General features: G+C 36.6%; 1 protein-coding gene and 2 long non-coding RNA genes across 5 annotated transcripts; 1 reads left to right on the top strand and 2 right to left on the bottom strand.

Moving 5' to 3' along the window:
• The first annotated feature begins 105 nt into the window (after positions 1-105).
• Positions 106-10,552, top strand: LOC106941954 (uncharacterized). The gene is made up of 3 exons (XR_001423499.1): positions 106-868; positions 1,668-1,671; positions 10,539-10,552. It is a non-coding gene; the product is annotated as an uncharacterized LOC106941954 (long non-coding RNA).
• Positions 2,075-16,684, bottom strand: LOC106941952 (OX-2 membrane glycoprotein-like). 3 transcript variants are annotated; one of them, XM_015025111.1, is made up of 7 exons: positions 16,532-16,684; positions 12,794-13,132; positions 3,548-3,850; positions 2,754-2,792; positions 2,595-2,673; positions 2,469-2,507; positions 2,075-2,319 (listed from the first exon to the last, which is right to left on the bottom strand). In XM_015025111.1, the coding sequence occupies exons 1-7, from the start codon at positions 16,587-16,589 to the stop codon at positions 2,229-2,231; spliced, it is 948 nt and encodes a 315-aa protein (XP_014880597.1). In that variant the 5' UTR covers positions 16,590-16,684; the 3' UTR covers positions 2,075-2,228. The 3 variants fall into 3 exon arrangements, with proteins under 3 accessions (XP_014880597.1, XP_014880596.1, XP_014880598.1); XM_015025110.1 differs by lacking the exons at positions 12,794-13,132; positions 16,532-16,684 and adding exons at positions 5,876-6,214; positions 9,238-9,403; XM_015025112.1 differs by lacking the exons at positions 2,754-2,792; positions 12,794-13,132; positions 16,532-16,684 and adding exons at positions 5,876-6,214; positions 9,238-9,406.
• Positions 3,886-5,868, bottom strand: LOC106941953 (uncharacterized). Its single transcript, XR_001423498.1, has 2 exons — positions 4,942-5,868; positions 3,886-4,830 (listed from the first exon to the last, which is right to left on the bottom strand). It is a non-coding gene; the product is annotated as an uncharacterized LOC106941953 (long non-coding RNA).
• Positions 16,685-21,377: the final 4,693 nt, after the last annotated feature.

The following is a 21,377-nucleotide window of genomic DNA, read 5'->3' on the forward strand; positions in this document are numbered from 1 at the left end:
CCCTTTCAGCTTTAAAAACGAGAAAAGAGTGCTGCTAATTTCTAACTTACCTTCCTGTCCTCAACCGATCATGCACTTTTTCACGGAAATCGGCCCGATTATGATCGGTGACCGATCGATCGGCACACCTCTAATCAGTATAAAAGAGTGAACTTTGATTTGGACTCCGTCTGCTTTTGCTCTACAATTTTCTGAATATTTATAAGTGAATGCTGCCAGCTTATATTCATAAAACCTTAACATGTAGAAATCATCCTGTGTATGGGCAAAAAGAAGAAATAAATTGTTCTTGGTGGCCCACACTTCACCGGTAATATGAGCTATGATGCACTGGTGGAAAATCTAAACTGCGTTTCATAGTTAATTGAAACACTGCAATTGTGAATCTTAAAATAGAAATATAGACAAAGTTTGTCATACATTTGTGATGGAAACCAAAATAATAGACAAGAAGAAAAGGAAACAGGAACGGGATGATCTAACATCTGGAGAGTTGATTCCTAAATAAGGAGCAAGTGATTGATTAGGAAGTGGTTACAGCTGTGACTAAAGACAAGGAAGGAACTGAAGACAGACATTGAAACAAACTAGAAACATAAGAAAAATAGTTACGATTAGAACCAAAAGGGTGACTTAAAAAAAACACAGAACTGAAACAAGAACTAAGAAATACAGATAAATGACTGCTATGCGATGAAAATAAATAAGCAGAAGGAACTGAGAAAACCCCCCACAATAAAATCAATATTTAACAATATTTTTTAATTCACCATCTTAATGAGCAATGCTCAACAAATCTTACAGACAGGGGACATCAGTAGTTTACAATTGATTCAAAATGTAAATTAGAGATTGAAAGTAAACCCAGGTGGGGTCATGTTTTCCATAACATAATTAACAGATGAAAACAGTGCAAAAAATGTCTAATAATAATAAACCTTTCTGTAATACATAAGTAAATCATGACTAATACAGTACTTTATGACAGAATCTTTATTTTAACCCATCCATCATATGGGATCCTGTCCTGTCTCACTCCACTACTTTCAGTTAGTATCAATAATAACAGTGCAATATCTTTCATTACTTTAGCTGTAACTTGGTGTTTTCCTTCAGCTCAGCTTATAATGCTGGAAATGTTTCTCAGTCAGATTTGGAAAAGCAAAATCCAACTGCTGAGTTCCTTCATAACCCTCTGAAATCAAAGTGCGTTGTCTACATTCGAGCTTGTACCTCTACCTTCACATGTGTACATATTTTTTTTGTACATATTTTTACATCCAGATGAATCTATACATGACATTGCATAGATTCAGATTATTGTGTGGCAACCTTTTTTCTATTATTATTTATTTGAAATGTATATTCAAAGAACATTTGTTGGCTGGCTTCACATAAAGAGCTAACAATAGCTTTGAGATGATTATCTTAGTTGTATTTTTTTTCTCAGAGTCAAATAGCAATACATTGATGTCACCATCATAAAAAAATAAAAATAAATAAATAAAAATGTCTTTTCCCTGAATATTAACAAAATGTCTTTGATTCTAGTTTGGTTTTGTTCCAGCTGACATTTTACAGCTACTGTTATCTGAGTTACTTGTCACATTTGTGTTTGCTGATTATATCGTCAGACTGAATTTTTTTTTTTACAAAATAATAAACAGAGTTGTTTGATAAAAGGAGAAAGGGAAAAACTTATGTTGAATGCTAATCCGCTAATGTGTAATGCTACATGCTAATTGTACAGCTGCTACATTTTTTTTTCTTCACTAGGAGGAACACTGTCACTTCAAAAGAGTTTCAGCAGTATCGAAATAAAATTGAGTATTTTCTGAGTATCAATATCAAATTTGAAATTTTAGTATTTTGTATCAATTTGATCAGAAATTGACACAATTTCTGATCAAANTGTTGTCAAGAAATTGTCTTTGTAAAATCTACTTATTTGAGTTCTACATCATGTTATAATGTCAGTCGCTCATCAAACACATACCTGCAGTGTTGCCTTGACTCATTGATCCATGTCTGAAAAATTCTGGAATCTCCAGTGACAACCAATAAGTTACATTTCTTTCTGATATGAACAGTATTTTTGTAAAAACCAAAGGTTATTTGATCATGCTATGAAATGACACTATGTGCATGAAATATATGTAATGTTTCTCATACATCTTTGGATAAAGGTCCTCTGTTTAATCAGACACCCAAATGAGGTGATTCTGTTGTCATGGTGATGTATGGGACTCGCCGTTTTGTCTCTGCCTCTCAGATGTTCGTTGTCTGTCGTCTTTGTTCGACACTGGTGAGTTGTTCAACCTTAAAAATAAAATTAACATGTTGACAAGAAATTAATCTGGCTTATAATGTCTACGAAATATAGAGTATATACAACGATATAAGAGAATGTGAAAGAGGAAATAAATCTCCATCTGTGTAACTGAGGAATAGATGAATAAAATCCTTACTTTTGATTGTCTGTGACGTTCTCTGAAGGTTTCATATTCCTGGGAATTATTTTAGAGTCAGTAAATCAAATATGAGACATTAATGATGTGAAACTCAACAACAAAAACACTGTTTAATTGAGGTACCTGTTCTGAGATATTCTTCTGAATTGTAAAACACAAATACAGATCAGGAACCCCAGGAATACAACAATCAGAGGCCATCCTTTAGGAAGAAGATGAAATATGTTTCAACAACAGAACAAAGTTAAAAATCAACATGTGAGAATATGAACATGAACTTACTGAAACCTCTGAAATCTGATTCCAATTGTTTATTCAAACCTGGTAAAAGAGATTCAAACATTTACGATCACAAAGTGGTCTGCAGTTTATACACAGTGCCCAAAAGTAATCACACCCATAGAGGTCCCCCATACACACACACACACACACACACACACACACACACACACACACACACGCACACACACACACACACCCACACACACACACAAACACCACTTTACTCCTATTGTTTTCCACATTTTGTTGCATTACAAATCTAAACTTCCATGCATTTTAAAGAGATTTTATGAGACCAGCACAATGATATGCAGATATGAAGATGAGGGAGAATGATACATACATTTCAGTTTCAACAGAAATCTGAGAAGTGAAGTCGATTAATCTATTGCCTAAATTCACATCAAAACAGAATGGCTTTTTGGTGTGAAGCAGATCAAAAATTAAGTAGATTGTTAATTTGATTTTCTGCACACTTGACGCTCTTCGTCCAATCTGATTGAGATGGAGCAATTTGATAAATTAAAAAAATATACAAATATTCTGGCCTCTAAACATGGAATGTTCATAGAGACATTAGTAACATAAAAATGCAAACTGGAGGGAATTTTATCAAATATTGAAACAACTTAAAACAAATGTGAGCCAGACGTTTCATATTTTTAATTTTATTGTTTGAAATAGGGTCTCTTCATAATCACTTTCCCAAAAGTGTTTGGTTGAACTGTGACAAAATTGAAAAGATTGATGGATGAGAATATATCTGTGAGGCACTGTGCGTCAGAGTTCCTCACCTTCATCAGACGAATCTTTGAAATCAGGAACGGTGACCAGCAGCTCTCTGGGAGCAGCAGAGTCCACAGATACTAAACATCCAACCTGTGTGCTGCTGAGAGCTGACAGCAGAGCTGTAGTAATGACGGTGACGGTACCGTTGGTGTTGGTCTCTCTGCTGGTGTTGCAGTGGGAGAAGCTGAGGTTCTGATCGGAAACAGTCAGTGTTACCATGGGAACAGGTCGACCTGTGGCTGAACAGGTCACAACTGACCCTGGAGGAGAGTTTGATCTGCTGATAGTAATGAAGGGTCCATGCAGCTCTGTGGAGAGAACAGACATGACGGTTGACATTAAGTTATTGAAATGAACCCTGTAATCCTCTTGGTGTATGCTAGGTGGTAGCATGCTGGACTAGCTATGACTTTCATACCCTTTTTTTAAAACGGCTCCTTCTGGTTTTGACTACTTTGCAGCTTGGAAGCAGTTTTGCTACTGATTTACTTTTGGGCATTTGTCATGATGCACAACCATAATAGGAAGACGGCTTACAACAGGAGTAACTTCTAAAGAAGAGCTGCAAAAGCAAATGTGGATAAGCGGTGCTCATGAACAACAGATGGTGTCGTCCATGTTGCTGTGAAGTGTCGTTTCTGGAACTGTCCATATTATTTACCAACAGAAAGTGTTACTTTGACAACTGCTCACATTCCACCCTCAGCTGCTACTGACGATGCGTAATTTCATCAGTTCAGTTGTTGCTAAGCTGAAGACATTACACCCCAATGCATTTGTGGCAACATTTGTGGATTTCAGTCACGCCTAAATATCTGCTGCAGTTACATTTCAACAATTTGACAGCTGCCCTACCAGAGAAAACAAGACGTTGGATTTCTTCTATGTAAATATCAAAGATGGACACGTCTCCAAAGCAAGACCTTCTCTTGACAAATCCAAAAATATTAAAGATGTGAGGTAAGGCATGAAGAAGATCACAGGTTTTCAACACAATGGATGATTTGACAGATGGTGGTCTGGATAGAGCAAATGAGCTGGACTCATTCTTCAAGCTCATCATCACCATCATTATCATCATCATCATCATCATCATCATCATCATCATCATCATCATCATCATCATCCTCCCCTGCTCCCAGCCAAACAGACCTCCTACCCTCCTTTCATTTGAGAGCTTTCCTGTCAAGCCTCAGATGTTTTATTTTCTACCTCAGTCACGGATTCTTCTGCTGTTAACCGAATCAGGCAGCTGCTCTCTTTGCTTCTCCTTTCCACTTCTCTGTATCTATAAAAAGTATAAAGAGGCAGCTGGAGGACTGAACCAGAACAGCCCAAGAGTCCTGAACAGAACAGGTGCTAAGCAACACAGGAGCACCACAGGGTACTGCACTCTTACAGTTCCTTTTCACTCTGTAGACTTTGACTTCCACTGCGAAACAGACTCCTGTTATGTACAGAAATATTCAAATGACTCTGCAGCCGTTACTTGTGTCAGAGATGGTCCAGAAGGTGAGTGCAGAGAGCTGAAGGACCGCTTTGAGTCATGGTGTGGGAACAATCATCTCATCTTGAATATGAACAAAAAAAAAAGTTGATTTTAGATTTAGATTTTTAGGAACAGAGTTAGATCAAACCCCATTTCCATCAAGGGTAGGGTTGCCCCCTTTCAGAAATTAAAATTAGGGACCAGACCCTATATATGTAAAGCAGGGGGAGGGAGGGCGTGCTGTAGCGGCAGGGTAGTGTGTGTTACCCAGAAAGCAGTTGGGCACAATATCGCAAAACCAACACTGTTAGTCAAACAATGACTGGGGCAGCTTACCTTATAAAGTTCAGGATTATAAATACCTTGGTATTCATCTGGACAACAAACCGACTAGAGTTAGAACAGTAAAGCTACAAGAAGGGACAGAGTAGACTTCACTTCTTAAGGAAACTAAGGTCCTTCAGTGTTTGCAGAGACTGTACTTTGTTGAGGAGAGCATCATCTTCTGCTGTCATGTGTTGTGGCAACAGCATCAGACTCAAGCGCCTGATAAAGAAGGCTGGTTCTGTTCTGGGGACGACTGTGGAAACTCTGAGGATGATGATACAAATAAGGATTTGTCACTAAATCAAGTTAATTATGAACAATCCTGAACATCCTCTTCGCAAGAAGAAATAGTGTCTTCTGTCAGAGGGTTTTCTAGAACTGCTGACTGTCACATGAGATCCTTTCTGCTCAATCATAAGCATATTTTTATAGAACCCTGAATAATATGTGTGACAATATTCAATTTCCCTTTGGGATGAATAAAGTATTTTTGAATTGTATAGTTTCAGGTTCTCACCATAAACTATCAGACATGTTCGTCCTGTCAGAGCTCCATCAGGATATGTGTTGAACAGACAGAGATAACATCCTGCATCCTGATCTGTGATGTTCCTGATAACTATAGAGTTCTTCTGCAGTCCAGCTTCTGTAAACTGAACTTTATCTTTGAATCTATTATTCACTATTACACCATAATACTCGCTGTAGGAACCAATTCTCCTCTCTGTTCTTTCCAAGACCTTCTGCCAGGTGACCTGCTGGACGTCTTTAGTTTCCAGCAGCTGACAGCTGAGAGGAGCATCTTCTCCTACTGCTGCTGACACCGTCTGCTGGGTTTGGATCACAGCTGCTAGACCTGCAGGAGATAATCAAAGAAAATGGATCAGGATATCTTTATTTATATTATACATCATTCCATAAGAGTGCTTTCATTTACTCTCTCTGTATGTTCTTAGGATTGAGTCACAAGGGTTGAGAAACAACCATGTTTGTCGCAATTTTATATTAACCATATTTTATTCACTTCTTCTTTTTTCTCTGGTAGCCCCAAGTAAAACTTTAAGATGTGAAAAGCCTCAATGAGCTCTTAGTTTATCTAAAAACAGATGATGGGATTTCATTGAACAGGCTGCCATCAAATAGATTTGTAATAATCTATTTACATATCCTGGTTATAAGGACATAATAAAATGATCTGGTCTCTATCAGATTCTCTAATGTACAAAATCAGACCATATTTCTCTACTGTCATTTATTAAACCAGGGAGGGAAACGTTACACCCTAAGAAAACTAAACTAATGCTGCTTCCATTGGATTTTTAGCAGGGAAGTTGCAGCTCGATGATGTTGATCAAATGTGTTGACAAAATTATTATAATTTTGAGAGAGCACTTTTATAAAAACAGGAATTTGGGATGGTTTTGTCTGCAGCAGTTCCAACAAAATCTAGACAAAAACTGGTCACAATACTGTGGTGGGAGCTAAAAGAGAAATCTGTCTGAACAAGTCTGGGAATATCAATGGACTGAAACCTTGTTATTAAAACCAACATTCCTCCCCTATTATTTAACAGACAAGTTAGAACTGAGTTACTGCAGCTTAATGTGGTTCTAGAAGCTGTAAAATATATTTTTGCTCTTTTGTTTAACACATTACAGCAAGAAATCTGTTGTGCTTTTCTAGACAACATTTGATTTAAATCTATTTTGTTCTTCATAATGCTTCAGACCATACAATGTTACATACTTATATTTAAAATTATAGAGCTAAAAGAATGTGTTCTTTTTTATGAGAATGACTGTTATTGTGTTTAGGCAACAACTCATTAGGTTAAGGTAGTTGGTTAATCTTACCCACTGAAGCCATTACTACAGTTTGGTACTGGGCTGGAACACATTTTGCCATCAGAGCCATTTGCCCCTCAATCTTCACATTCAGGTATTTTTGGCAATAGTTACAACAGTATTGTGTAAACACTGAAGAGAGGCAGGCTCTAACAGTAAAGACAGCTGCTAGATGTTATCAGTGTCGGTTAGCAGGATGAAGCCTGTCCTGCAGCACTGAGGTTACCTGGCACCCAAATAACTCCCAACATGGGTGGAGAATAAAAGTAGACTCTTTCACCTGTTTTCTTTATGCCTGAACATGGTCATGCTAAGAAGGTCACTTGGTTGGTTGGTTTACAGTGGTCATAACTAACATTAGTAAGTAGAGTTTCTCCTGTATAAGACCTGAAATTGCAGTAGTGTAACTCAAATTGTTTTGAGTTAGAAACTGTCTGGAGTCTCCTGCGTGGTTGTAATTTCACATCCCCAGTTGATCTTAGCAACATAAAATGAAATGTACTTTTTATAGCGTCCATGCAGTTTTATAGCACAGAAATATGACTATTGTTCATAGAAAGTGCTGGTGAGCTGATCCTCCTGCTGGCCAGTGTAACCACAAGGTTACTGTTACTACACAATAGCCTTGTGTTGCCATATTAAGATATGGCAACACAACAATGTATTTTGTTTTCTCACAGTTAAACTTGACGTTGAGCAATGTCCGTCTTTCTTTCTGTTCCTTATGAAGCAACCCTGTTTTACAATTCTGCTGACTGTCCAAATCTTAAGGCAACATCATCATCATTTATAAGTGAACCATATTAAAAAATGAAACATTATGAGATAAATGTTCTCAAGATCTGAGTCCTAAAACCAGAGTCTAAGTAAAGACTGATTCTTTTATTTTGTATGACTGAAGTCAAAGTGCAGCTTTTTGTTTTCCAGGTAAATGCATGTCTTTGTTTTCAGTTCATCAGGGCTAGGAGCCGTTGAGACCTCTATTGTGATTAAAACATGTCTTTCAGGATGGATTGTTCCGTTTGTGTGGACCTCCCAGTTCCTCCAGTCTGATTGACGGTTAACAAACCTTCATTCCACACTTCCTCACCTTGTCAGTTAAATATAAACACGCCTCACCAGTTACTCTTTAGCTAGAAGCTGTTTACCTGTGGCATTCCCTGTCATTAAATCATCGTGTTCCACTGCAGTAAATGTGATCAAAACACTGTTTTCTTCAACATCTTAACCTGGCTTTTGTCTGTGAAAAGCATCGTTATGTCTTTACCTTTTCTATTCACACTATTTGAACCTTCACATTTGTTTTCATTTTAGAAGAACCAGTTAGAACTTGAATCATATTTCACTTTTACAGAGCCCAACGAGGACATGGGGAATTTTTGGTTGTTTCTTTTGCATTATCTCACAATAATGTACTGGTCAGTTAATGCGGCATAATTTAATACTGAGTCTTTCTTACGGTGGCCAGGGCAGCGTACTTCCTGCTCTAATATAAGGTTTTCGTAAGGTTTTTCCACGTTAGTTTGTGAGATGTATTTTATAGATTTACTGGCCCTCTGTGAACAACAGGCTCAGCAGATGAGAATTGAAGCCAGAAACTCAGTTAAGTTACTTAAAATATTATTCACCAGGTAAAAAGTCTGCAGCAGTAAAACTATTAGAAGTACATTTATTTAAGAAATTAATTTAATTGTAGGTTAAACATGAATCCCCTCTCGCCCCGCCCATCGGTTTAATGACTATAGTAAAAAAAAAAAAAAAAGAAAAGAAACCGCCTGAAGCAGCAATCCAGGCTCTGTGCCACCATTGTTTGGTCTGAACCGAAATGTTACAGTAGTTAAACTAAGAACGGTTCTGTTAAGTCCATATCATCAGATTTCAGAGTACCTAATGAATTAATTCAGATCGGAGCGCATTTATTTATGAACAAATAAATGAATTAATGAATGAATAACAAGTAGGCATGCTTTCATCATAGGAATAAATTAGAAAACAAAAAATCAACTCCGTGTACACGATCAGTGTTTGTTCTCACCTTTCTGAAATGATCCTCCGAAGGTAAAAAGACAGAAAATTAAACACATTCCCTCCATGCGGCATCGCAACGTGGTGCTGGAGAGCTGCAGGCGGAGAAATGATTCAAAGATAACACGTGGAGCCTCTTAACCAATGAGTCATTTGATTCATTGTCTAACTCACTCTACTATCGTCGGGTACTACTGTCAGTACCGACGATAATATCATTCATTACTTTAGCTGCAACTTGGTGTTTTCCTTCACTTCCAGACACCCAAACAAATCAACTTTTAATTCTGTAAATGTTTCTCCGTCAGAAAGCAAACTGTTGAGTTCCTTCTGAAATAAAAGTGATTGTTTTCTACATTCGTGCTTGGAGCTCTGTCTCCCTCTGTGGATGGATTTGTGCATATTTTCACATCCAGAAATCAAATCAAATATTACATTACATTGATCCAAACTGTTGCAACATATTTTTATTTATTTACTTTTAGCAACCATTATTTTATATAATTACTTATTTAATATGTTAAGAACAGCTATTGACTGGTTTCACAGCATTTAGAAATTTCATTCATTTTAAATCATTCATTAAAAAAAAATTTTAAAAATGATTTTTTTCCCCCCTTGGTCCAAATATATTCAGTTTGATTTTGCTTTTGCCATCGTAGCTACAATAGATTGACAAATTAGAAGAGTTCAACATAATTGAGCACTAAAGGTAAAGTGACTTCTGTTTTTTTTTTTTTTTTTTACTTAATTGTTAAAAATGTCATGTGACAATATAACATCAGACAGATATTACCAGGCAACCTTGGATGGGCTGAAGGTAAAGTGATTTGTCCTCTCAATGTGTGGCGTGTGACAGAAAAGATGAGACACACACGTTCAACTTAGCACAAAGGTTTATTCTTCTTCTAAACATACTCCATATACAATATACTCCACATACAATAATTCGTATAAAATACTTCAGGTATCACTGAGTAACTCAGTACATGACAAATGGTCATAATATCACTTTAAACTGAACAAGGATTATTTTTAACAAGCTCAATGTGACATTATAAATTTTACCACATCACAAAATCTATTCACAGATGGCATTTGATAATATAAACCACATTATAGTTTTATTTTTAAAGTTTGTACTTTAAGTCAAATACCTTGTCCCTTTTTCTCAGACCATTTGGATTTGAATGATAAAATCAAAATACATAAATTGCGCTTAACATTTTTAATTTGTTTTACAATTTTTATTCTGCACTAATACAATATACTTTAATATTTAATCACTTTAGTTTTTTAACTGTATCCTAGTGGTGTCATGTTGAATCACATGGAGTAACTGAACCGCACTGAAGCGCTTCTTCTTCTTCCTTTTTTTTATGGCGGNCAAAAGCAAATGTGGATAAGCGGTGCTCATGAACAACAGATGGTGTCGTCCATGTTGCTGTGAAGTGTCGTTTCTGGAACTGTCCATATTATTTACCAAGAGAAAGTGTTACTTTGACAACTGCTCACATTCCACCCTCAGCTGCTACTGACGATGCATAATTTCATCAGTTCAGTTGTTAAGCTGAAGACATTACACCCCAAGGTATTTGTGGCAACATTTGTGGATTTCAGCCACGCCCAATATCAGCTGCAGTTACATTTCAACAGTTTGACAGCTGCCCTACCAGAGAAAACAAGACGTTGGATTTCTTCTATGTAAATGTCAAAGATGGACACGTCTGCAAAGCAAGACCTTCTCTTGACAAATCAAAAAATATTAAAGATGTGAGGTAAGGCATGAAGAAGATCACAGGTTTTCAACACAATGGATGATTTGACAGATGGTGGTCTGGATAGAGCAAATGAGCTGGACTCATTCTTCAAGCTCATCATCACCATCATTATCATCATCATCATCATCATCATCATCATCATCATCATCATCATCATCATCATCATCCTCCCCTGCTCCCAGCCAAACAGACCTCCTACCCTCCTTTCATTTGAGAGCTTTCCTGTCAAGCCTCAGATGTTTTATTTTCTACCTCAGTCACGGATTCTTCTGCTGTTAACCGAATCAGGCAGCTGCTCTCTTTGCTTCTCCTTTCCACTTCTCTGTATCTATAAAAAGTATAAAGAGGCAGCTGGAGGACTGAACCAGAACAGCCCAAGAGTCCTGAACAGAACAGGTGCTAAGCAACACAGGAGCACCACAGGGTACCGCACTCTTACCCTTCCTTTTCATTCTAGACTTTGACTTCCACTGTGAAACAGACTCCCGTTATCTACAGAAATATTCAAATGACTCTGCAGCCGTTACTTGTGTCAGAGATGGTCCAGAAGGTGAGTGCAGAGAGCTGAAGGACCGCTTTGTGTCATGGTGTGGGAACAATCATCTCATCTTGAATATGAACAAAAAAAAAGTTGATTTTAGATTTAGATTTTTAGGAACAGAGTTAGATCAAACCCCATTTCCATCAAGGGTAGGGTTGCAACCTTTCAGAAATTAAAATAAGGGACCAGTCCCTATATATGTAAAGCGAGGGGAAGAGGGTGTGCTGCGGCGGCAGCATGGTTTGTGTTACCCAGAAAGCAGTTGGGCGCAATATCGCAACACCAACACTGTTAGTCAAACAATGAGTGGGGCAGCGTACTATATAAAGTCCAGGATTATAAATACCTCGGTATTCATCTGGACAACAAACTGACTAGAGTTAGAACAGTAAAGCTACAAGAAGGGACAGAGTAGACTTCACTTCTTAAGGAAACTAAGGTCCTTCAGTGTTTGCAGAGACTGTACTTTGTTGAGGAGAGCATCATCTTCTGCTGTCATGTGTTGTGGCAACAGCATCAGACTCAAGCGCCTGATAAAGAAGGCTGGTTCTGTTCTGGGGACGACTGTGGAAACTCTGAGGATGATGATACAAATAAGGATTTGTCACTAAATCAAGTTAATTATGAACAATCCTGAACACAAGAAGAAATGGTGTCTTCTGTCAGAGGGTTTTCTAGAAATGGAGCTAATAGCGAAAATTCAACCTGGAAGACTCCATCCCCTCCGTTCGTCCATCGGCGTCATGCTCATCTCCGACCTCAGCGTTGGACCTCACCTGGCGTGTCCAATCATCAATCAAGCTCAGCATAAAAGGATCCACACCCAAGCCGTCAGCCGCTTCCCAGCTGCGTTCAACCCACCACCGCCCCTTCTCCACCCACATCCTTCGGCTCTCCAGGATGGCACCCTTCCAGACCTCCACCACCAGTGTCGAGCCCCGGGGGGAGAGCATCCCTAATCGGTTATCGGGATCTTCATCGAGTTCACATCAAATCTCAGCTCAGATCAGCTGCCGGGGCCCGAGCGCCAAAGAACTGTTATTCATTGCCGTCATTAAATCTTTTAATTGTTTTTTTTTCTTCGTCTGAGTCTTTCCAGATTGAACTGCTGACTGTCACATGAGACCCTTTCTGCTCAATCATGAGCATCTTTTTATAGAAATCTGAATAATATGTGTGACAACATTCAATTTCCCTTTGGGATGAATAAAGTATTTTTGAAATGTATAGTTTCAGGTTCTCACCATAAACCGTCAGACAGGTTCGTCCTGTCAGAGCTCCATCAGGATATGTGTTGAACAGACAGAGATAACATCCTGCATCCTGATCTGTAACGTTCCTGATAACTATAGAGTTCTTCTGCAGTCCAGCTTCTGTAAACTGAACTTTATCTCTAAATCCATCATTCACTGTTACACCATAATACTCGCTGTAGGAACCAATATTCCTCTCTGTTCTCTCCAGGACCTTCTGCCAGGTGACCTGCTGGACGTCTTTAGTTTCCAGCAGCTGACAGCTGAGAGGAGCATCTTCTCCTACTGCTGCTGACACCGTCTGCTGGGTTTGGATCACAGCTGCTAGTCCTGCAGGAGATAATCAAAGAAAATGGATCAGGATATCTTTATTTATATTATGTATCGTTCCATAAGAGTGCTTTCATTTACTCTTTGTGTTCTTAGGATTGAGTCACAAGGGTTGAGAAACAACCATGTTTGTCGCAATTTTATATTAACCATATTTAGTTCACTTCTTTTTTTCTCTGGTAGCCCCAAGTAAAACTTTAAGATGTGAAAAGCCTCAATGAGTTCTTAGCTTCTCAAAATGATGGGATTTCATTGAACAGGCTGCCATCAAATAGATTTGTAATAATCTATTTACATATCCTGGTTATAAGGACATAATAAAATGATCTGGTCTCTATCAGATTCTCTAATGTACAAAATCAGACCATATTTCTCTACTGTCATTTATTAAACCAAGGAGGGAAACGAAGCTAAAAGAGAGCTCTGTCTGAACAAGTCTGGGAATATCAATGGACTGAAACCTTGTTATTAAAACCAACATTCCTCCCCTATTATTTAACAGACAAGTTAGAACTGAGTTACTGCAGCTTAATGTGGTTCTAGAAGCTGTAAAATATATTTTTGCTCTTTTGTTTAACACATTACAGCAAGAAATCTGTTGTGCTTTTCTAGACAACATTTGATTTAAATCTATTTTGTTCTTCATAATGCTTCAGACCATACAATGTTACATACTTATATTTAAAATTATAGAGCTAAAAGAATGTGTTCTTTTTTATGAGAATGACTGTTATTGTGTTTAGGCAACAACTCATTAGGTTAAGGTAGTTGGTTAATCTTACCCACTGAAGCCATTACTACAGTTTGGTACTGGGCTGGAACACATTTTGCCATCAGAGCCATTTGCCCCTCAATCTTCACATTCAGGTATTTTTGGCAATAGTTAACAGTATTGTGTAAAGTGAGGCAGGCTCTAACAGTAAAGACAGCTGCTAGATGTTATCAGTGTCGGTTAGCAGGATGAAGCCTGCCCTGCAGCACTGAGGTCACCTGGCACCCAAATAACTCCCAACATGGGTGGAGAATAAAAGGAGACTCTTTCACCTGTTTTCTTTATGCCTGAACATGGTCATGCTAAGAAGGTCACTTGGTTGGTTGGTTTACAGTGGTCATAACTAACATTAGTAAGTAGAGTTTCTCCTGTATAAGACCTGAAATTGCAGTAGTGTAACTCAAATTGTTTTGAGTTAGAAACTGTCTGGAGTCTCCTGCGTGGTTGTAATTTCACCTCCCAAGTTGATCTTAGCAACATAAAATGAAATGTACTTTTTATAGCGTCCATGCAGTTTTATAGCACAGAAATATGACTATTGTTCATATATAGAAAGTGCTGGTGAGCTGATCTTCCTGCTGGCCAGTATAACCACAAGGTTATTGTTACTACACAATAACCTTGTGTTGCCACATCAAGATATTGCAACACAACAATGTATTTTGTTTCCTCACAGTTAAACTTGACGTTGAGCAATGTCCGTCTTTCTTTCTGTTCCTTATGAAACAGCCCTGTTTTACAATTCTGCTGACTGTCCAAACCTTAAGGCAACATCATCATCATTTATAAGTGAACCATATTAAAAATGAAAGCATGTTCTCTTCTGAGTCTTACTGCAGTAAACATTATGAGATAAATGTTCTCAAGATCTTAGTCCTAAAACCAGAGTCTAAGTAAAGTCTGAGTCTTTTATTTTGCGTGATTGAAGTCAAAGTGCAGCTTTTTGTTTTCCAGGTAAATGCATGTCTTTGTTATCAGTTCATCGGGGCTAGGAGCCGTTGAGACCTCTATTGTGATTAAAACACGTCTTTCAGGATGGATTGTTCCGTTTGTGTGGACCTCCCAGTTCCTCCAGTCTGATTGACGGTTAACAAACCTTCATTCCACACTTCCTCACCTTGTCAGTTAAATATAAACACACCAAACCAGTTACTCTTTAGCTAGAAGCTGTTTAGCTGTGGCATTCCCTATCATTAAATCATTGTGTTCCACTGCAGTAAATGTGATTAAAACACTGTTTTCTTCAACATCTTAACCTGACTTTTATCTGTGAAAAGCATCATTATGTCTTTACCTTTTCTATTCACACTATTTGAACCTTCACATTTGTTTTCATTTTAGAAGAACCAGTTAGAACTTGAACCATATTTCACTTTTACAGAGCCCCAACAAGGACATGGGGAATTTTTGGTTGTTTCTTTTGCATTATCTCACAATAATGTACTGGTCAGTTAATGCAGCATAATTTAATACTGAGTCTTTCTTATGGTGGTCAGGGCAGCGTACTTTCTGCTCTAATATAAGGTGTTCATAAGGTTTTTCCATGTATGTCTTGTTAGTTTGTGAGGTCTGAAGTTTTATATCTTTTTCTTGAGGATAGAAATGCATCACAAACCTATGTGCAAAATGCAAAACACATCAAAGAAGCTCTTTCCATCCCTTTTAAGATGTAAACAAACTTTCAGTAAGAAGGGAAGAAAAAAAGAAGAAATCCAAACTTTTTGGTCTCCGAGAAATTTTCATGGGTTAATAAAGTCATATCTCACTGTTTGTGTCATTTTTGTATTGGTAGTCTGACTTTAATCTCAAGATTCTAAGATTAAAGTGAGAATTATTTTTGAGATTAAAGTCAGACTTCTGAGATTAAAGTCAGAACTGTTTTATATTTTTCTTCCAGTGGCCCTAATCCTCTTCCGTAAAGTAGTAATTCAAGCAAAAGGCAAGTTCATGTACTAAAGCACATTTGGCATCCCTTGAAGACAGATAAGTCAGAGAGGAAAAAAACAATTCAAATTTCCTAATCAAAGTTTTTTTTTTTGTTATATTAAACATTTGAAACCAAGACACACAGTTAGTTACTGTAATATTTCGCCCAACATCCAGCCTGCAGATGTATTTTATAGATTTACTGGCCCTCTGTGAACAACAGGCTCAGCAGATGAGAATTGAAGCCAGAAACTCAAGTTAAGTTACTTAAAATATTATTCACCAGGTAAAAAAAAGTCTGCAGCAGTAAAACTATTAGAAGTACATTTATTTAAGAAATTAATTTAATTGTAGGTTAAACATGAATCCCCTCTCGCCCCGCCCATCGGTTTAATGACTATAGTAAAAAAAAAAAAAAAAAAAAAAAAACCCCCTGAAGCAGCAATCCAGGCTCTGTGCCACCATTGTTTGGTCTGAACCGAAATGTTACAGTGGTTGAACTAAGAACGGTTCTGTTAAGTCCAAATCATCAGATTTCAGAGTACCTAATGAATTAATTCAGATCAGAACGCATTTATTTATGAACAAATAATTGAATTAATGAATGAATGAATGAATAACAAGTAGGCATGCTTTCATCATAGGAATAAATTAGAAAACAAAAAATCAACTCCGTGTACACGATCAGTGTTTGTTCTCACCTTTCTGAAATGATCCTCCGAAGGTAAAAAGACAGAAAATTAAACACATTCCCTCCATGCGGCATCGCAACGTGGTGCTGGAGAGCTGCAGGCGGAGAAATGATTCAAAGATAACACGTGGAGCCTCTTAACCAATGAGTCATTTGATTCATTGTCTAACTCACTCTACTATCGTCGGTACTACTGTCAGTACCGACGATAATATCATTCATTACTTTAGCTGCAACTTGGTGTTTTCCTTCACTTCCAGACACCCAAACAAATCAACTTTTAATTCTGTAAATGTTTCTCCGTCAGAAAGCAAACTGTTGAGTTCCTTCTGAAATAAAAGTGATTGTTTTCTACATTCGTGCTTGGAGCTCTGTCTCCCTCTGTGGATGGATTTGTGCATATTTTCACATCCAGAAATCAAATCAAATATTACATTACATTGATCCAAACTGTTGCAACATATTTTTATTTATTTACTTTTAGCAACCATTATTTTATATAATTACTTATTTAATATGTTAAGAACAGCTATTGACTGGTTTCACAGCATTTAGAAATTTCATTCATTTTAAATCATTCATTAAAAGAAATGTTAAAAAATTATTTTTTTACCCCCCTTGGTCCAAATATATTCAGTTTGATTTTGCTTTTGCCATCGTAGCTACAATAGATTGACAAATTAGAAGAGTTCAACATAATTGAGCACTAAAGGTAAAGTGACTTCTGTTTTTTTTTTTTTTTTTTTTTCCCTTAATTTTTAAAAAATTCATGGGACAAAAAAACATCAGACAGATATTACCAGGCAACCTTGGATGGGCTGAAGGTAAAGTGATTTGTCCTCTCAATGTGTGGCGTGTGACAGAAAAGATGAGACACACACGTTCAACTTAGCACAAAGGTTTATTCTTCTTCTAAACATACTCCATATACAATATACTCCACATACAATAATTCGTATAAAATACTTCAGGTATCACTGAGTAACTCAGTACATGACAAATGGCCATAATATCACTTTAAACTGAACAAGGATTATTTTTAACAAGCTCAATGTGACATTATAAATTTTACCACATCACAAAATCTATTCACAGATGGCATTTGATAATATAAACCACATTATAGTTTTATTTTTAAAGTTTGTACTTTAAGTCAAATACCTTGTCCCTTTTTCTCAGACCATTTGGATTTGAATGATAAAATCAAAATACATAAATTGCGCTTAACATTTTTAATTTGTTTTACAATTTTTATTCTGCACTAATACAATATACTTTAATATTTAATCACTTTAGTTTTTTAACTGTATCCTAGTGGTGTCATGTTGAATCACATGGAGTAACTGAACTGCATTGAAGCGCTTCTTCTTCTTCCTTTTTTTTATGGCGGTTGGTAAAGAACTTTAAGGTGCATTACCGCCACCTTTCTGATGGCGTATGGATCAGATGCTTTTACTACAATCTCCCTATGACAGCCTTTCTTTTCAGAAAACTAAAAATACTGTTAAAAACTACATCCCCGGATGAATTCGCTTATATCTAATTTACTTTTTTTCCTATCTAAATTTCTAATTAACACCTCTCTTTCATGAACATACTTATTACATACTAAAAAGATATGTTTTACTGTTTCTAATTTTTCACAACAATTACAACAACCTTAATTATGTTTATTAATTATTTTAAAAGTACTATTTAATCCTGTATGTCCAAATCTTATTTTGGATATAATATCTTCTTCTTTTTTTAATTCCGCTGCATTTTCTTAATTCCCCAACGTTTTTTGGATACTATGATAAAACCTAGTATTGCCTCCTCTATCCCATTGTTCTTGCCATTTATTCTTAATATACATTTGTATAATATTCTTTATCTCATTTTACTTATTTTAATATTTAAATCAACTTTTTTTTGCAGCACTTTTAGCAAAAATATCAGCCAACTCATTTCCTACTACAACAATGTGGGCAGGAATCCATACTAGTTTAACCTGAGATCCATGATTTTTAATCTTGAAAATTGAGTGAATTATATCCAATATAATATCTTGCCTTGATTCTGAATTTATGTCTTGAATACTTATTAATGCACTACTTGAATGTGAACAAGTATATACTCTGAATATTCTCTTTCTATATAGAAGGTTTGTCCATCTCGATCTTGGCTCAAAGCTGCCTGAAGGATCCAACCAAAGATTCCTCTTTTGCAACCACCTTATAAAGGATTTGTCCACCCTTTTGGTGTATTTGCATTGGCTAGCTTTGTTGCTGTGCCTGTCTCATTGGCTGACTACTTGGACCGATGATCACATATCCATCACTGTCTTGGAGACATTATGACTTGATGACCCCGAGTTGCTCAACAGTCCTCTTACATCCATCCTTTTCTTAGGAAAGTTTAAGTTCAGCAATAAGGCCTTGGTCATCTCTGCTCTCCCATCAGTTCCTCTTTTCCCCTGACCTTTCACCTATCATCTACCTCCAACACAACATCACAGTGACCTTTAATTAGTTACACATTTTACACCATTTTCAAGTTCAATGTCAAAATCACATTTATAACCTTTTAGTTTATCTGATTTAGCATTAATTTATAATATTATAATAACCATTACTTATTAGTTACTCTTATTATAATCATAACGTGAGTTATTAGACATTTCTGAAAAGAAACCAAGAATAATCCATTATTCTAATTATTTGACACCATGTTACAGTTACTTCTTTCACCTTTAAGTACTTCCATAAGAGTAAGTGTAAATATTCTTATAATCAAACCAACATCAACCACCGGTTAAACCAATACTAATTATTGGTTTAATTATAAGTTATCATTATTAATTTAAGTATTTTACTCTGGGTTTTATCCAATTACTCAAAATGTTTAGATTTTATTCTTTAAACCTTTAATGCCTTGAAAAGAGCAATCTGAACTATTTTTAATCACTGCAGGCTGGAAACTTCCTCTTTCTCCAGAAAACCTGCTCTTCCTGTTCCATGACTCTCTTTCTGCCTGATTATGATTTTTTTTATGATTAAATAGAAAAAAGTAGAATTAAAGCAAAGTTTGCAGGACACAATAACAACAGGACACAATAACAACACACACAACCAGATTAATTTTATTAACGTCTGACTCTACTGTTGGGTCTAGATGTTACCTGTGTAATTAGTTTTAAAGATAACTTTATTTATTGATATCATTAAACTAAAATCTCCAGCATGGGGAAGTGGGATGAGCTCGACTTTTCTTGACACCCCCTCCTCGAGGTCAGACCTTTCACATGCTGGGAACCCAACACCCTCCCACAGGTCTGCGTCCTTCTTCTTCTTTTCTAACAGTCTCCCTTTTTTCAGTAAGTTTAAATCGACTTCAGTCTGTCCAAAGATCCATGATGGAATAACAGGGATAGCAACCACAGGTTATCTATTCCTACATCTTTTACTTTATTCATTATTCATGGCATAGTTTCTAGAAAGAACTAGGAGAAGGCAGAGGAGCTTGATTTTTTCACAGATGATTTGTCTCATATCGAACCGTTACAGTGAGACAGAGCGGTCACAAGTACGATACCGACTGAGGAACAGGACAGTGAAAAACACTGATAGCTTCAGGGTCAGTTTCACCATCATATAAAATAGAATTTATTGCTTTATAAGAGAAAATATTGTGTAAGATCTTCAAATGCCTCTAATTAAATTGATTTGGGCCACAAAACGTACGGCTGCAGTTATTTATCAGGAAACAAGTTCAAATTTTGGGTTCCTGTTGTCATGGTTATGGGTTGGACTCACTGTTTTGTCTCTGGTTTTCAGATGTTGTGAATATAATATCTATGTGAACATAATAATACCGCCAATATGTTCTTATATGTTACATAATTTGGGCGCCAAACTGAAAAACTGTTAGCTGGAATTTTCTGTATGTGCCCTCAGAGAATACATAGAGAAAAGTACATACGTAAAATTCAACATCTACAAATTAAAAAGACAGTTTTTCTTTTTAAACTCTAACGCATTTAACATTAGTTAAAAGAGTCACATTTTAAGGATCTCCATAAGTAAGGGTCTTAATGAGAGTTGTTGTCCAAAGCATCTACTCCATGTGTGAGAACACACACACACACGCACACACACACACACACACACACACACACACACACACACACACACATTGATTGACTGGATTGACACATTTGAGAGGAACAGTAAAAGCAGTACAGGGATGGGTGCAGAAGCACCAATTATATGTCGTCTTCTTTCGAAAAGTTAGGTAACATTTGCAGCTCTAAAGGAGTTTTATTTAGCTGAGCTGAGGGTGAAAATGTCTATTTGGACTGCAAAGGTTTTATCCCTCCAGACTAGAGCTAAAGTCAGACTAAAGACACTTTGAAATAACTTTAAGAAAAGCAGCTGAAGTACACAAAAGGTCAAAAGGCTTTGAGATCACAAAAGTGTCTCATTTATATTGTAATGTGCTAAAACGCACTTGTTCTTATGCTGACTACATTACAAGACATCACAGGACAAATCGTCTTCCTTATCATAAACCTGGAGTGACTAAATATTATCTTTCCTGTCTCACATTGTGCATAAAAGAAATAAACAACTTCCCAGAATTAAAACCTGCCGATAAGACAATGTTGCAAAAAAGATTACATAGACGTTGTATGTAATTTTTTGTTTACAGTACTGCAACTCAGATGGGTCAACAGATATCTACACGAGATTTAACTATTGTCCAGGATTTTACACTCTAAATTAGGTATTTTATTGAAAAATATGCATAACTTGTTTGGTTCAGTCAGTAGCTGCTTGTGTTGTGAAGTCAGATAAACTTTTTTATTTTAATGTTAA

The sequence above is a fragment of the Poecilia latipinna genome, unplaced genomic scaffold, assembly GCF_001443285.1.
Source record: "Poecilia latipinna isolate Pla-1442-1.1 unplaced genomic scaffold, P_latipinna-1.0 Scaffold3953, whole genome shotgun sequence".
Classification (NCBI taxonomy): domain Eukaryota; kingdom Metazoa; phylum Chordata; class Actinopteri; order Cyprinodontiformes; family Poeciliidae; genus Poecilia; species Poecilia latipinna.